Source organism: Oryzias latipes, chromosome 20 (genome assembly GCF_053564925.1).
Source record: "Oryzias latipes strain Hd-rR chromosome 20, Olatipes_Hd-rR_3.1".
In the NCBI taxonomy this organism is placed as follows: domain Eukaryota; kingdom Metazoa; phylum Chordata; class Actinopteri; order Beloniformes; family Adrianichthyidae; genus Oryzias; species Oryzias latipes.
The window spans coordinates 16,039,673-16,057,793 of record NC_136256.1 but is presented as its reverse complement, the minus strand read 5'-3'; the positions used below and the strand labels follow the sequence as shown (position 1 = coordinate 16,057,793).

General features: G+C 43.0%; 1 protein-coding gene across 1 annotated transcript; it reads right to left on the bottom strand.

The window, feature by feature from the left end:
* Positions 1 to 664: 664 nt before the first annotated feature.
* On the bottom strand, positions 665 to 16,949 carry LOC111946697 (uncharacterized). The gene has a single exon (XM_078938226.1). It carries the CDS (start codon positions 15,604 to 15,606, stop codon positions 9,664 to 9,666), a length of 5,943 nt encoding a protein of 1,980 aa, XP_078794352.1. The 5' UTR covers positions 15,607 to 16,949; the 3' UTR covers positions 665 to 9,663.
* Between the last annotated feature and the right edge of the window lie 1,172 nt (positions 16,950 to 18,121).

Sequence of the window (18,121 nt, the reverse complement as noted above, 5' to 3'; positions counted from 1 at the left end):
AAGTCTGTTTCAAACATTTATGCTTTTTTAAACCAAAATAACAAAGAAATGTTTAATTTTTACAAGTAGATTGTCAGTCCTATTTTCTTCATCTCTATTATCTAGTTTGAAGTTGCTTCAGTGATGATGGTGTTCTTTTTTCTGTCATCAACAAAAGGGTAGCACTTTTCTGCAGGGTTTTTTTATTTTTATTTTTGAAATGGTTTATTTCAAGCAATCAAATAGAAATAATACACATCTTGAAGTATCAAAAAAGCACATGTTAAAGAAAATTACTGAAATTATTTTTTTAAATAACTTTTAGAAATCAACATGGCAATGAAGTATCCAAAATATATGCAAATTATGTTACTTATAAAAGTAATTGATATGATTAAAAAATAATACTATATCAGTAAAATAGACATAACACTGTTTCAGAAATTTTCATAGCAAAATTTAATCAAGTATCAAAAGCTAAAAATATGTGCAAAATTACTTTACATTAGGAAAAATCATAAATCAACTTACCAATTTTTTGGAACAAGTGAAGTAGTTTCATTAAAAGTCAATAAATTTAACCATTTTCAGTAATTGATTAATCATTTATTTTGTTAGTTTCTTGTATTTTTTAATTTATTTTTTATAATAAAGTAATGCTGTAAGGGAAAATAAAAAGGGTCTGTATACATCACATGGTGTTTCTCATACATTTCTGATATATTTTCCCACACAATGAACCAAAGAAAAGCTGATTTTGGACACATTTTCAGAAGAGAATCCGACTCAACTGATGCCAAAGAGTCACTCATATCTAATGGGTCTTGAATCATCAGCCTCAGGCGTTGGAAATGTTTGTGTCAAGAAGCGCTCACGCTTGCAGAAGCCTGTAAGTTGGTTTCATTTACAACCCAGAAATGACAGCTGATGTCTTGAACAGTGCTGACATGGGCCCTGCCTTCCTGCTATTATGTCCCGTTTCCTCCCTCTGTGCGGAAACTGGACCGTTTTATCTCAGGATTGAAGCAACCTGCGAACAGAGGCCTAATGTCGTGGAACAAACTCCTTCCAGGCTTGGAGCAGCAGCCCATTTTGTGTGCTCAATCTACCACTCAAATGCTGACGAGGAGATTTATGAGCAAAATAAAGGCAGCCACCAGCTCTGGGTAAACAGAGAAAGTGAAGGGAACAGGGAGGAAAAAAAGGTTTAATTTCATTGTTTTTAATGGAACAAAGAAGTGCAAAAGCAAATTGTGCATCCACTGTGTCTCCTAAAATACCAGAGGTGCAGTTGAGGAGTTGAGTGAGGCAGTAAAAAGGCAGGAAATGAACAGATGGACCTAAAATGAGCCGTGTAAGAAAAGGACTATTAAAAAGAGAGGAAGCATTCGTTCCTGCCACGAACCATCCCACAGAACAAATTTGAGCAGGGTCACTCTGAGATTTGACGTGAAGACTTTTGCAGAGGTCAGAGATGATTTGAGCTGAAGTTGGATTAAAGTGTGCAGCGAGGTTTCAGAAACTTCCTGCATTCAGACTGAAGTGCTGCTACAGGCAGCTGTGAAGGAAGGGTGACTTGAATTCAGATAATCGCTCATTCAGAGAGCACAAAAAGGAATATGGGACATGCTGAACTTCAGCAGGATGCAGCCTTTGACAAAAATTACCTTTTCAAGACGTTTTCTAAAGTTTAAATGGCCCAAAAGTTATCATTAAATGCATACTTCATAATATGCATTCTACAATTTTTTTTAGAAAGTTCTATTATTAATTGGGTTGTGATGGAAACCAAGCAGCTCTTTGGAGAATTAAACTAACTAGAGCTTGCAGTTCTTTCAGTAACCTCTAGAGCAGTGTTTTTCAAACTTTTTGGAGCCACGGCACACTTTAACCTTAAAAAAATCTCGCCGCACACCAGCATCCAAAAATAAAAAACAATCAAAAAAGGAGGAACTCATAGTCTGTATTGATCTACAGCCCCTCCACAATCTCACATGCATTTTTGAGATAATTGTTGCAGAAAAAACTGTAAACTGCAGCTGTTTTTTTTCTAAAAGATGCAACAAAAGTTAAATTAGAAGATTTAAAAACAGTTTGATGTGTGTTCGTTGGTTTCAAGACGTTTAACAACAGATCTCCTTGTGCGCTGTCACACTCACAACCCAATGCATCATGGGAGATGTAGTGCATAAAACAGCCGGAGAACGCTTTTCGGAGCTTTATTGTTTTGTTCACTTGTTCCACGGTCTGATACCGGATTCTGTGGAAATCTACACCGCTAAAGACGAGCTTCAGCTGGTATTTTTGTCACAACTGACCGACTTTACGAGCTAAATCGGGACAAGGAAGTGAAGACTTTAAGCACTTCTGATTGGTCAGACTGATGACATGTGATTAAGCCCCCCAAGAATGATTGGTGGAGACAGCTAAAGGGACGGGACTTTTCCAAAATACAGCCGAAGGTGCAGCTGAATCGCGGTACCGTCATTCTCATCAAAATGTCTTTAATAAAATAAAATAAACGCAAAGAAAAGGTATTTTACGATCTTTCATATTCCTAACTCCTCAGTGTTTTATCAGGGCCTGTTTGGATGAACAGAGAGCTGAAATCCTGGAGATGGAAAATGTTTTTAGATCAGTTAATGAGGGCAATTTCCCACGGCACACTTGACCATCACCCACGGCACACTAGTGTGCCACGGCACACTGGTTGAAAAACACTGCTCTAGAGGCTTTTAGTAAGTCAGTTAGCATTGATGTGAAATGCAGAGGCGGACTTACCAATCGGACAAATGTAGGCGGTTGCCTGGGGCCCCCCATCATTATTTAACTCTGTCATGACAAAAAACACCCCAAATCACTTAAATGGCATAAAATGTATCCTGTAGTGTGTTTTGTCCTCCCCTATCTTTCTCCGGCAATGGAATATTCCAGTCAACTGCAAATCCAGATTAGCGACCAGAGGCAACATTGCCAGACTGGGCGATTTCCAGCTCAATAGGGTGAAGTTTTTTTCTGACTTAGTGGGTTAAAATTTGCTTTAGGTGGACGAACATAATTTGGCAAAACACTTGAAGTTATATAATTTAATAATTTAAATCCAAGAAACCTCTACCAAACATTTCTGTGTTGTTATTCGTCTTTATTTGACTTCAAAATTTGGCACAAATCTCAGATTACTGTAAAAAGTCCTTCATCAACCGTCCAGCAGAGTTTGGTGACATCAAGATGATGATGTTCAAAGAGTTTGCATATGTGATGGAGGACATTTGAAAGAAATCTGAACCATGAAAATTCCTTTTCTTGTTGCGATCTTTTCCCTTATGTGGGGCAGTTTGTACCCAACCAAAATAAAGGACTCAACTGCCAAATCAAAATTCCTTCCCTACCCCTCTGGTTCTACCCTATTGCTCTAATTGTAGTGACATTTGAAGCTGTTGTGGTGTCCAAAGGTTTTTTTTTTTTGAGTGGAAGCTGTAGGGCAGGGTTCGGGAACCCATGGCTCGTGAGCCATATCTGGCTCTTTTGATGGCCACATCTGGCTCGCTGACAAATCTTTAATTCTAAAAAAAAAAAGTTTCATTAGACCAGTCCTTCTCGGGCATGATGCAATGCCAGGGGGGCGCGCAGTAGCAGCGGTGCTTGGAGAAAAAAAAGTCTGCGCCACTATCAGTTTACTATTATCTGTTCTATCACAGAGTTTGTAACCTGTGAATTACCGTCTCGGCAGATGCGCATTCCCGTCTTTGGGAAGGAGCCGCGTGTATGAAGGAAAAGGGGAGGGGCAGTGAGCTCAGGCAGCGAGGTGAAACGGCGCACTGATTTGAACACGCTGCCCGTCAAATACCAAACACTGCAGCGTGTGAGTGTGTGAACTGACAATGTTTGCTCCACGTATGCATGTGAGCAGTCTTTCTCACATCTAAACAACATTAAGACCAACCTGCAATCACGTTTAACGGATGGAAGTGTCAACGCCTGCATTAAGCTTAAATACAACGTATCAACCAGACTAGACCATCAGCAAAACCACCATGCAGCACAAGAAGTCACATTAATCATCATTTATTAACAACAGCATAATGTAGCGTCACTTTCCCACACTGAGGCACGGAGACTTAATCTCTTGTAACCCTTGTGCTTTCCTGGCACTTTAACATTGGGAGTTGGGTCATCTAGACCCACTAGACAGTGCTCTGAACCTTTTTTCTTCAATGATTTGTGATCTTCACTGGTGTCCATGGATTACATGAAATCTTTCCACCTTTGTCCACCTTTGTCATGGTAGGGAGAACACGTCAATGTAAGGGTGGGGTCACAAGGGTAGCACAAGGGTTAAGGTTCTTTATTCTGGTTACTGTAGACTGTAACCAACGCCGTACAACTTATTCAGCAACTCCTGAATCTCTCCTGCCGAGAGCGCTTCTCCCAACTTTTTATTCCCTCACTCTCGCACCAGTCCTCCTATTTCCTTATTCGGCCCATAGCTGAACCCCATTAGTCCAAACACCCCAACGTCAGGCTGAGCAACAGAACTAAGGGCCAATCAGCATCTCTGCTTGATGCGTTCAATGAACTTCGGAACTTAGAACGCGACCCAACAGCCACCCAGTCTAACTCAGTCCGCTACAATAACAATGTTAATAAAAATAACCCACAGACTTATTGTACTTGAAAAGTGTTGAAATTACATAAAATGCACACCTTTACTTGTATTTTTAGTTTTAAACATATTGTATGGCTCTCACGAAATTACATTTAAAAATATGTGGTGTTTATGACTCTCTCGGCCAAAAAGGTTCCCGACGCCTGCCAGGGACTTAGGGCTGGCTATCCCTCCACCAGAAGGGTGATCAGTGTCGCCCTTGTGGACAGAAGAGGAACACATTTCTTCACGTGGGTGTGCTCTGAAGCACAGAAGTTGACACTATTTACCTTAGACATTTAGGGCCCCTTGGTGGGGAGGGTGAGGGGACATCACTGTGAATAATCAGAAGATGTCCCCTTAGTACCCTACTCGCCAATTTTAACTGCACCCCCCTTAGTACACACACCCCTCCCCCTTCAATATATACATTCCAACATAAACACACACACATGCACACACACACCCTGTCAAACACACCTACACGCACACACATTTTGCAAGGAAGGTGGGACCTGGGTCCATCTGTCCCCTACCCCTTCCCTGGTGGGGGGTGCGGGCCCCTTGGCGACGGCGGCCGTGTCCCCTGGGTGCCGGCTTCCTGGGTCCGGCGGTGCTCTCTCCGCACGGTGGGGGGGTTCACATTACACCTGAGCCGGGGGTGTTCGTGTCCCTGGGGGGTGGATCCTGGTCCTTGCCCCTGAGCGCTGGGCCCTGCCAAACTTCCAACAGTGGCCGAGCCTGGTCGGGCCATATTTACAACACCCATTGTGGGCCCCCTCCTGGGCGGGGGCGGCAGGCCCCTGCCTTGCTCCTCCCTGGACCAACCGTGGGCCGGATGGGTGGCTGCCTGGAGTGCGGTGCGTGTCTCCCTTGGGGGGTCCTGGCTCGTACCTGGGGCTGGGGCAGGGGGATGCCCGGAATTCCTGGGTGGTGGTGGGGTGCTCGTCTGGGGCTGTGGGCGTCCTTCTCCGGTGGGGCCCTGCGTTGGGCTCTCCCGGCGCGGCGGGGGGCTGCTTTCCTGGTTGGGCTGGGGCGGCGCTCTCTTTCCCGCGCCTCCCTGCTCTCTGGCTCTGGGGGCCTCGCGGCGGTCCTGCTGGCCCTGGCCTGGGTGGCGGTCTTGGTCGCCCGGGGGGCGGTTGCTCCCTGCCTGTTCCCGTGTGGCATTGGGGGGATTCCGGCTGGCGCTGCTGCTGCGGCGGGGGTCTGGGTGTGGGGGTGGCTGGGCGCTCCTCCTCCTTCTTTTCACATTCCACCATCCATTTTAGAAGAACATAAACACTCACCTGAGCACAGGTGTTAGCTCACCTTTACACTAATAGTTTGCATGATTGAATGAATGAAAAATTTCACACTAGTTGGTTTTAAGGCATAAGTATGCGTTTGTGAACACTATCTATTTTGTGTACATGTTGACATGTGGACATTTTTGCAGCTAGCAGGTGTGTTGATAACATTTGAGTGTGTGTGGACAGGCCCCGCCCTTTTTGTACTACATTTGAACCGTACCGTAATGATAAACAACCAGTAAACCTGTCTGCTCTATGCTGCTTCATGGTCTTACCCCCCCCTCTCATTATCACCCTCCCCTCTCTAACATCCATCTCTCTTCTTCCCTTCTTTCCTTTTCCGTCCGGTCCAACACCAAAGATTTACAAACATGGTTTAAACTAATAAAGTTTGGCCTCAATTACAAAAGGGGTTTATTCAGACATACCTTTGGTTTGTCTGAAGATTAATAACCCCTCTTGTTAAAGTAAAATATGTCCAACACAAGAGGCCCTCAGCTCTCATCTGCCTGCCTAGCTGTTGGACAGGACAAGTTGAAAAAAAAAAAAAAAAAAAAAAAAGAAGAAGTTGACACTATTTTTTCCATATCTCTCCGCTTGTAGGGTTAGATGTAAAGTACACGTTTTTAGTGCATTCTTGAACGTGCATCACATGCCCAGTGAGATGCATCGACAATCAGAGTGTAGTTAGTATGTAGATTCTTTAGGCGTCTTACAGGCACTCAAGTATCACCTGCATACCATGTGAATGCAGCACTTGCATGTGGCCAGTAAAAGGCCATGACTCACACCTTATACTAACAACTAGTGAAGTGTTAGGGCAACTTACGGCAGAATCACTTGTATTTTATAAATGTGTGCAACTTACATTATCTTTACAAATACTTCACTCTACACTTACCCCACACACGACTAGGTGCGGTCCGTTCTCATGACGTCTCTTCAGGTGACCACACTGGTCTCAAAGGAGGCTTCACTCCACTTCTCTTAAGATGCAGCCACTCCTGGGCCCAGACAACCAAAAAAAAAAAAGGAGCTCCAGTTTTGGGTTTCATGTGCATGTGACTAAGGCTTAAGTAAACAAGTCATCTGCACTTAAACTCTGCTGCATTAGAACCTATAGAGGTATATCTTTAATTCACATGGTTGGCAGTCCAACTGCAACCTTTTATGCTTTTGCCCATGAGAGTTCAAAAACAGCCAGGAATATTCTTTGACAGTCTAGCTATTACTTGATGAAGTGCTTAAAGTTTCCCTCAGGTCTAAGTTGAGACTCTTAAATGTCATTTCCCGGCTGGCTAATTACATTATGAATATTTTGTAGTGAGTCCAGCACCCCTGCGCATAACATCTGAGGAGCAGGCAGATGGAGGAAACGTGCGTCTGTGCACATTTGGGTTATGATAAAAAGAGGTGCGAATGAGGATTTCAGCAGGAGAGAAAGGAGAGAAAGATCTCGTCTGCTGACAGAAGAGAGCATGAAGATGACAGGAAAATGATGTCATTTGAAAGCAGCAGGCTAAAAGGGGCCATAAAAATGGGACATTCATGAGACTGCAGATGATAATGAGACAAGATAATGTATAGCTTTCTAATAAAAGAAGGGAAAATAAAAAGGATTGCATGTTGGAACGCAGCATGCACACCATTAGTCTTCAGCTGAAATGCAAATTAAAGTAGCTGTGTAGCTTTTATTTTCAAACTGTGTTGGAAAATGTTCATATTAAAGAAATGCAAAATTAGAAGTTTGTATTCAGTTTGTTAAAACCTTGAAAAGTAGGCAGAGCTTTATTGGTGTCACTCTGATAAAACTTTCTTTTATTCTTTTATTATTAATGTCTGGAACATTTAGGTGAACAGTAACAACTGAAAATACTGAAATGCTTTTAGGTCCCCTGATCACTCAGATTTTTAGGTTGCTTAGCAATGAATAGGTGCACATGAGAAACTGACTTGGTTTGAAGAGTCAAAGTGGTGCAAATCTCGTGAATCTTTCTCCAGGCTTTTGCTTTCACAACTGTATTCCGATTTATGAAACGGTTGGTGCTTTCGGTAATTAAAAGGGACACCATCCATAAGCCACTACCGAATCAGAGTTCAGTGGTTACTCAAATGTGCAAAACGCTGCAGTACTTCGACGAACCACTAGGGGCTGGTTGCAAAACCGAGAATATTTTAGTTCATTTTAAAGGTAAAAAATATAACCTCACAACAAAAAGTTAAAAAAATATGGTCTGGCTCATAATTTCAACCTTTAGCAAGATTTAATAGTCTCAAAGACTTCACAAAGACTGAAATCTGATTTTATACCAGTGTGTTTTTCGACTGTGATATGTTGCTTTGTCTTTTGATTGACAGCTGATTGCCAATCTGACGTCTTTAGCTGGAATCAGTGCTCCTTTAGTCTTTGAAATTGTCCATCAAGGTCCTATGTAGCCCTTCTGTACTCGTAGATTAAATGAGTGGGCTCTGGGTTCTTATTCTCTGTTCACTTTTACAGAAAGTAATATTATTTTGGATCGATGGCACTATTTAAAATAATCGTGAACTCCACAGTGAATATGAAATCAAATAATCAATAAAATCCCAACACAAGTTATAATGTGAACATTAACCCCTTTTTAAATTAAAGTTAAATGGATATAAAATAAAGCAATAATAATATGGTGATTTGGTACCAAATTAAGCAAAATATAGACTCTTATTGCACAAATAAAAATCACACACTCACAGTGTAGGCAAAACGCTCAATCACAGTTCAGTAAATTTGCTTTTATCTTATGCTAAAGCCGGCAAACCCCCTTTGAACTCCTACGTTGCAGGCCTGAATCGATGCTTGGGTTCGTAGGGACCAAAAACTCCACAGTCGCTTCACTGAACCAGCAAAATAAAATAAAATAAGGTACCTTGTGCACTTGAGTTTTAATCCAACCAACTTCTCTTCTCCTCGCGAGGCTCCTGTCCGGAAATGGCACACTCCGACTCACAGCTCCGACTCCATTTTGAAACCGGCGTTGCCGTTAGCAGTCACCACTTCCTCGTCTTCGTCTCGTTTCCCACGTCGCCAGAGGTCCTCTGAGCTTCCTGGGTGGCTCAGAGTGCTATCTGGATCGAATCGCTCGTTCTCCAGTCCGGGAACAGTCTTCTCAGGGTTTTTTAATTCAGCCGATCTTGTGGACGGCAACTCAGTCCTTTGCTAAACCTGTTAGCGTCGGCTACATACGAGGCTAACGTCACGGTATCCAACAGTCACAAGTCCTGGGCGAAGACTTACTGTAATCTACTAACGTTTTCAGCACTCGATCATAAAGTGGACCATCTGGTGGACGAACCACGGCACAAACTTATGTTACTGGGGCATACGAACTAACGCATTCATTCGCTGCTCAGTCCTTCCCTGCCAAAACCGGAACTCTCCTCCGCTCTCCCTTTCCGCTCTCTCCCTCCAAACTCCTCATGCACGTCACATAACGTCAATCAAATACAATCAAACACTGTTAAACACTGTTAAAAGTACTGCAAATAACATTTCACTCATAATGCATCCCAAAGAACAACAAATGAGCTTTCATAAAGAAAATAAATTAACTAACAAAATAATTTATTTATTTATTTATTCATGAACTTTTCTATTTGTCCCATTTTTTACCCTGGCTACACCCTCCCCCTTCTAAATGTCTGGTGTTCCCAACAGACTACCATAGAACTTAGAACCAGCAGAATAGTCTAAACAGTTAGATGTGTCTCAAATTAATCTTGTCCAATAGTAATCACAACCCCTCTATGAATGATCGTGATTGGCTGATCTCTAGCTTTTCCAGGTTCATCATAAGTCAGACGTACTACTGGCTTAATAGTTCTCTTAGACTTATGGTCTGGAGTATTTGCTAATCGGTCATGTGGGGTATTTAGTTTTGGGACTCTGGCAGATCGTGCCGTTCTGTCATCCACCTTTGGCTCTGTAATGAGGTCTTGCTCTTCCTCGCCATCTGGGTCTGACTCCTCTTGATTTGACTCTCCTGAAGATATCTCAGAGTCACTTTCTACATCATACTGTCTCACACTCTCATTCTGTGGTTCCTCACCAGCACTGTCCCCATTAGGATGTCTGTCCTCCTCTCCATTGTCTTGTTCATAGATGAGGTTATCTCGTCTTCTTTCTTGAGACTGAATAGCGTGCCTTATGCCTTCTTGAATCCTCTCTCTTGAGCAGTAGTACGGTCTTAGAGGCTGGTAGTACTCATCCTCTGAGAATGACTCTGTATCTTGAGACCCTGGAGACTCAAATACAGCTGTTGACGCCTTAGAGGACTTAGGTTTTGTCTTTGCACAGTTTTTGTCTTCACTGGTGACTGGGAGCCTCACCTTTTGTCCAATATGTAGAATGTGGTCTCTGTGAACGGTTTTAACTTTTCCACTTCCACTCTCTTTTTTCAGCTGGTAGACTGGAAGATTGGGCAGTTTGTCAGTGACTTTGTACGGTATTGGACTCCATCTGGCTTCCAACTTATGTTTTCCCTTCAAGCCCCAATTTTTCAACAGGACCCTGTCACCAATCTCCAAGGACTGGAAACCTACTCGTTTGTCATAACTGTTCTTGTTCTTTTGGTGAACTTTATCTGCAGCCTCTGATGCCAATTTGTAAGCCTGATGTAGATCTTCCTTTAGTCTTGACACATAGCGAGAATGACTTTCTGACGTTTTGTCAAGAGATGTCCCAAAACACAAATCAACTGGCAATCTCGCCTCTCTACCAAACATGAGATAATACGGCGAAAACCCAGTAGCGTCACATTTTGTACTGTTGTAGGCATGTACCAAATATGGGACGTGTTGACTCCATTGCCTTTTCTTTTCTGCCCGCAGAGTCCCCAACATAGAGAGTAAAGTGCGGTTAAACCTCTCTGGCTGTGGGTCACCTTGGGGGTGATATGGAGTAGTCCGTGACTTTCTTATCCCCATAATGTTTAACAGGTCTTTGATCAGCCGACTTTTGAAGTCACGACCCTGATCTGAATGGATGCGAGCTGGTAGACCATAGTGGACAAAATATTTATCTACCAGGATCTTGGCCACAGTTTGAGCAGTTTGATTCTTGGTTGGGAAAGCCTGTGCATAGCGTGTAAAATGGTCAGTGACCACTAATACATTCCCCATGCCTTTTGAGTCTGTCTCCATTGACAGAAAGTCTATGCACACCAAATCCATAGGACCACTGCTGGAAATCTGATGAAGCGGGGCAGCTCTCTGGTTAGGGGATTTGCGTGTGACACATTCACCACAGTTTTTTATGTATTGCTCAATATCTTGTGACATTTTTGGCCAAAAGAATCTCTTTCGAAGTAGGTCAACGGTTCTTTCAATGCCAAGATGCCCGGACTCATCGTGGACAGAGTTAAGTACAATGTTGTGGTATTGTTTGGGCAGAACCAATTGGACAACCTCTTCATCACCGGGTCTCTTAATGATGCGATAGAGCAGGTTGTCTCGTATAGTCAACTTATCTTTCTCGCGCTTCATGGATGCAATCTCAGGACTTAAGCCTGTCCACTGATTATGTTGAAGTGCTTGGATGACCGGTCCAATCACTGAATCCTCTTTTTGGGCCTTGACCAGATCAGCTTTTGGGAATTGTTCCAATGACTGAAGCTCCATTTGCAATGGGAAGGCGTAGATGTCTGGAACACACTCTGGGGAAGCTCCAATCTGGTCAACACAGCGGATAGGACTGTCCGGGGTTCCAGACACTTTGACTTTTTGACAGATTGACTTAACCACTGACTCAGATATGGTTTCCCATTCGGTGTCTGGGTCTAAATCAGGAAAACGTCTGGATAGAATGTCTGCATCAATATTATGCTTGCCCGGTCTGTACTGAACATCAAAGTCATAGGTTGATAAAGCTGCGAGCCATCTGTGCCCTACTGCATTGAGCTTGGCCGTTGAGAGCACGTACGTCAAAGGGTTATTGTCCGTGCGTACTGTGAAGCGAGCTCCATACAGATAGTCATGGAAACGATCCACCACTGCCCATTTGAGTGACAAAAACTCTAGCTGGTGTATAGGGTAACGCTTTTCTGACTGGCTCAGCTTCCTACTAGCGAACGCCACCGGCCTCAAACCATCCTCTTGTTGTTGATAGAGTACAGCTCCAAGGCCTTTAAAGCTAGCATCGACATGCAGTTCATAGGGCTTTGTAGGATCAGCGAAAGCTAGTACTGGTGCATGGGTCAAGCAGTGAATTATCTGGTTGAAGGCTTGAGAACAGGCATCATCCCACCTCTCACCAAAGGGTTCAGACTCTTTCAAGTAAGTCTTAGAGGGATCTGGACATTTTTTTCTGCTCTTTTGGGTTGGGGCATAGCCTTTGGTCAGCTCTGTAAGTGGTCTCACAATAGCAGCATAATTGGCTATGAACCTCCGGTAGTACCCACAGAACCCCAAGAAAGATCTCAGAGTCTTTAAATCTTTGGGCTGAGGCCAGGTGGTAACCGCCTCGATTTTCTGAGGATCAGGAGAGACACCTTGAGCAGACACAATATGCCCAAGGTACTTCACCTGTGGTTGACAAAACTGGCATTTGTCCAGGGAAATTTTTAGGCCAGCCTCTTCAAGTCGATCTAAGACTTTGAGGAGTCTTTCCTCGTGTTCCTCTAGTGACTTTCCAAAAACAATCAAGTCATCCAGGTAAACCAGGACCTCCAGCAGGTTCATGTCTCCGACTGTCTTTTCCATTAGCCTTTGGAAAGTCGCTGGTGCACCTGTTATTCCTTGAGGCATTCTCTCAAATTGGAAGAAACCAAGTGGGCAAATGAATGCCGTTTTCTCCTTGTCCTCCTCTGCCATGGCTATCTGATAGTACCCACTACGTAAGTCCAATACAGAGAACCACTTGCTTCCAGACAAAGAGTCGAGAGCTTCTTCTATGCAGGGGGTTGTGTACTGGTCTGGCACTGTCCGACTGTTTAGCAACCTGTAGTCTATGCACATCCGTATTGCTCCATTCTTCTTGCGAACTATGACAATGGGAGATGCATAGGGGCTACGGGACTCTTTGATGATGCCAGCACCTAGTAATTCCTGCAGATGTTTTCTCACATCCTCTATGTCTGCTGGAGCCAGTCGTCGTGATCTTTGGCGGAAAGGACTTGGGTCCGATAGACGGATGGTGTGCTCCACATCCTTGGCTAGGCCTACGTCCCACTCTTGTACTGAGAAGACTTGGGAATGGGAAGCCAGTTTTCGTCTAAGTCGATCTTTCCATTCCTTTGGAATGGGGGATTCACCAAAGTCGATCTGCCTGCTATCAAACTTTGGGGATTCTAGATTTGGGATGGGCATGGAGATTACACTTTCAGTGAGATACACATGAGCCATGACAGCTCCCACTGGAACAATGGTCTCTTTGATAGACTGGTTTTGCACTAAAATTCTGAAATTGTTGACCTGTACAGCATTGGCTGGTACCACCATGGGCTGTAAAAGTACATCTCCTGGCAGAGGTGCCAATGGAGAAGTGTCCACCATCAGAATCTCTTTGTCAACTGCTTGTTTGAGGTCAACTTTACAAGAAACTTGCAGGTCTTGTCCAGGAGGCAGAATCAAAGGGCTCGGACCAGTCCATATCACACTGCCCACCTCATCACTTGAGGCTAAAGACACCGAGCCTGCCAGCGTATGTGTCTTGTCACAATGGGCTTGGATACCTAGGGTCTTAGTAATATCAAACCCTTGCTCTTTACATTGCTTTACCAGGTCACGTACATGCCTGGTATTTGTGCCCACAATGACTGGGATCTGATCTTCTTTTGGACTGGGGCAGATTAATGCAAGAACTGTCGCAGTGTGGCTGGTGCCCATTACGGCAGCTGAATACTCAACATCAACCACCACATAACCATGATATGGGTAGCTAACACTGGACTCACTTAAACCCCAGAGGCCAAGACCAGCCACAGGATGCACCGGGACTGAGGAAAGGTGCTTCTTGTACCATGGTTCAAAAATAATAGTGACCTGAGAGCCGCTGTCAAATAGTGCATCACAGGATTGTCCATTAATTTTTAAAGGCACAACACTTGGTGGTCCAATCAAACCTTCAGGGATTCCAGCTGGAGTTGGGGAAGTCAGTAGACCTTGCTTGACCTGACAGTTTGTGTCCGAGGTAGAATTGGTGTCTGCACTTTGACTCCCTTTCATCATCTTTACTGATTGGATGAGCTTTCTGATCACTTTGGTTTGATTTTCATTATTGCGACACTTTGCCATGAAATGACCTTTCTCGCCGCATCGGTAGCAAAACTGCTCGTCTGATTGTTGTCTATTTCGGCTAGGAGGGTTAGTTTTTTGCTTAACCTCCACGGCAGTGACAGAAGTTGGTTTGGCCGAGGTTTCTGGAACCATATCTCTCTGAGCCACTTTTTGTTGTAGTCTTTTGACTTGTTTTTTCAAAGCAGTGAGCTCAGTTTCACCACTGTGTTCATTGGACAATATTGTGGATACTGGAGTAGCACTATAACTCTTCTCTTTCACATCTTGAGAACTTGTCATGCAGGATGCTAACTTGGTCTTGAGTTCTTTAACTTCAGCTTTAAGATTTTGTATTTCTGTCGGGCTGACATCTACTGATTGCTTTGGTTGTATGGAGTGGACTGAAGTGTTTAGTCTTCTCCTTGAAGCCTCATACTCTTCTTCTGTACGGATTTCTCTTAGGAGCTGCAGGAAAGTAGGGGGTGCATTCTTTCTTTCTCGCAGGCGTAACTGGATTAGCATGAGATCTGAAGCAACCGCCCCTCTCAGAAGCTGTTCTAAGCGAGCTTTGTCTTTGTAGTCAGCTGAGAACCCTCCCCTCTGTACAACTTTAGAGAGCGCTCTTTCCAGCCGTCTCAGAAAATCAGACAGTTTTTCTGTTGGCTGCTGTTGCATTAGCCGAAATGCAAAGTAGAGGTCATCCCCTGACTCAGCTGTGCCAAATGAACTCTCTAGCGCCTCCAGGTAGACAGTAGGGTTTGCTTCAGGGTCTGCCTCTCTAATCGACTTTGCAATTTCCAGTGCGGGCCCCTTTAAGCTTTCCATCAACCTGCGTCTTTTTTCCTTCTCCGTGCCTTCACTTTCCTCTACCATGAGCCATGCCTGCTCAAGCCACTGGTCAAAAGGCTCCTCATTAGGTGGGACCGGCATGTTCCCAGAGAACAAACGTAAACGTCGGTATCCCCCTTCAGGCTGCGGCTTGTGAGCCTTTTGCAGGAAATCACCAACTGCTTGCAAAATAGACTCCGTGGCGCTGATTTGTGGAACCGATTCTGGTAATAACCCTTTAATGTCATTCATAGTCTTTCCCTCAGCATCCATCAAAGCTTTCAACTTGAAACTGAAATCCCTTGGGGCTGGAGCTTCACTTAGGGTTATTATTGGCCAACTTGTCTCACTTCCTGCATGAAAAACTTCAGGTGGTACATTTTCATTGCAATCCTCTTTGCATTCACACAAAACCATCACACAGTTCTGGGTAGGATAGAACATTCGCCCTCTGACACGGACTCGGCCCAAGCATTTAACAGTCTGTATGGTTTCCTCTATTTCAGCTGTTTCCACTTCTTCAGGAGCCATAATCATGAGAGCTTTAACTTCTTCCAAACCTTCTCCCCTACACCACCTCTTTAGTTCTTCAGCCAGTTGGGAATGATCTGCCATCGTCTTACTGTCTTGCAATATTGTAAAATTTCAAAATCAGTCACCGTATGAAAACTTTAATAAGCTATTGCCCCTTTAAATTTATTTATAACGACCCAAAATATCCCAGCGGTGCCTCCATTTTATGTAGCCCTTCTGTACTCGTAGATTAAATGAGTGGGCTCTGGGTTCTTATTCTCTGTTCACTTTTACAGAAAGTAATATTATTTTGGATCGATGGCACTATTTAAAATAATCGTGAACTCCACAGTGAATATGAAATCAAATAATCAATAAAATCCCAACACAAGTTATAATGTGAACATTAACCCCTTTTTTAATTAAAGTTAAATGGATATAAAATAAAGCAATAATAATATGGTGATTTGGTACCAAATTAAGCAAAATATAGACTCTTATTGCACAAATAAAAATCACACACTCACAGTGTAGGCAAAACGCTCAATCACAGTTCAGTAAATTTGCTTTTATCTTATGCTAAAGCCGGCAAACCCCCTTTGAACTCCTACGTTGCAGGCCTGAATCGATGCTTGGGTTCGTAGGGACCAAAAACTCCACAGTCGCTTCACTGAACCAGCAAAATAAAATAAAATAAGGTACCTTGTGCACTTGAGTTTTAATCCAACCAACTTCTCTTCTCCTCGCGAGGCTCCTGTCCGGAAATGGCACACTCCGACTCACAGCTCCGACTCCATTTTGAAACCGGCGTTGCCGTTAGCAGTCACCACTTCCTCGTCTTCGTCTCGTTTCCCACGTCGCCAGAGGTCCTCTGAGCTTCCTGGGTGGCTCAGAGTGCTATCTGGATCGAATCGCTCGTTCTCCAGTCCGGGAACAGTCTTCTCAGGGTTTTTTAATTCAGCCGATCTTGTGGACGGCAACTCAGTCCTTTGCTAAACCTGTTAGCGTCGGCTACATACGAGGCTAACGTCACGGTATCCAACAGTCACAAGTCCTGGGCGAAGACTTACTGTAATCTACTAACGTTTTCAGCACTCGATCATAAAGTGGACCATCTGGTGGACGAACCACGGCACAAACTTATGTTACTGGGGCATACGAACTAACGCATTCATTCGCTGCTCAGTCCTTCCCTGCCAAAACCGGAACTCTCCTCCGCTCTCCCTTTCCGCTCTCTCCCTCCAAACTCCTCATGCACGTCACATAACGTCAATCAAATGTAACTACAATCAAACACTGTTAAAAGTACTGCAAATAACATTTCACTCATAATGCATCCCAAAGAACAACAAATGAGCTTTCATAAAGAAAATAAATTAACTAACAAAATAATTTATTTATTTATTTATTCATGAACTTTTCTATTTGTCCCATTTTTTACCCTGGCTACACCTATAATGTAAAAATGTTTTAGTTTAAAACTAAATTCCCTTAGTTCCATTATAAGCTTATATTTTCTAACTGAAGAGCTACAGTTTTATACTGAAGTACTCTGACTCTAATAAAGACGTTACAGTTATCTGCACATAACTTTGCTCACTATCTTTGATGTTTCATTCATCTTCTGCCGTTTTAACCCTTTCAGGGTCACAGGGCTGCTGGAGCCTATACTGGCCATTTGTGGGCGAAGGCAGGGGGCATCCTGGACAGATCGCCAGTCTGTCGCAGTATCTTTGATGTCTTGTAAGTTAAAAAGCAAACTCATTTCAAAATGATTAAAAAAAAATATACACACAACTCCTGAAAAGCCCTTTAAACTGCACAGCAGCATTTCAGATCAACACAAGCAACAGAAAACGTGTCTCATGAAGGCTATTACATATAATCCTAGTGGAGACTAAAGCTTAAAATAAAATATTTAAATGTTGCCTCTTTGTTGATTTTCTTTTTTATATCTCAGCAACTTGACCTGATTAGAGAAAAAAGTTAGATGTTTATAACAGTTAGGCCTGCACAATATACCGCAAATTTATCGTTATCGCAATATCAAGCAGTGCAATATCCATATCGCAAAAGTCAGCAAAAATCGCAATAAATGGTTACCTTAAATGTGCTAATACAATCCTATGGCAGCTTGAAGCATTTAACAAATCAAATAAATCCATTTATGCATTTGACCAATTGGATGGACCCCTTTCTGATGTTGACCAATCAGATGAGCCCTTTTATGTAAGATGTTTGCCTCCTACGTCAACAAAGGTCATTTGGAGTATCATTTTTTTAAACTGTTGCAATGAGATGGTAATGATGTTTTTGGTTGTTTTGCTATTTGTTTATATACCGCAAATTATATCGTTATCGCAATATTGATCACTAATATCGCACATCGCAAGTTGTGCTCATATCGTGCAGCCCTAATAACAGTCATGATTCATCTTAATTAAACAATTAAATTGCTATTTCTAGTTGTGGTTAGTTTATAAGTCTTATAACTTATTTTCCTATAAGTTATAAGAAAATCATTTTTTCATCTTATCTTAAAAAATCCATAGTACAGCAAATAGGAAGGATTCTTTTCTTTTCACAAGCACATAAATCTGGGTCATCTGCAAAGCAA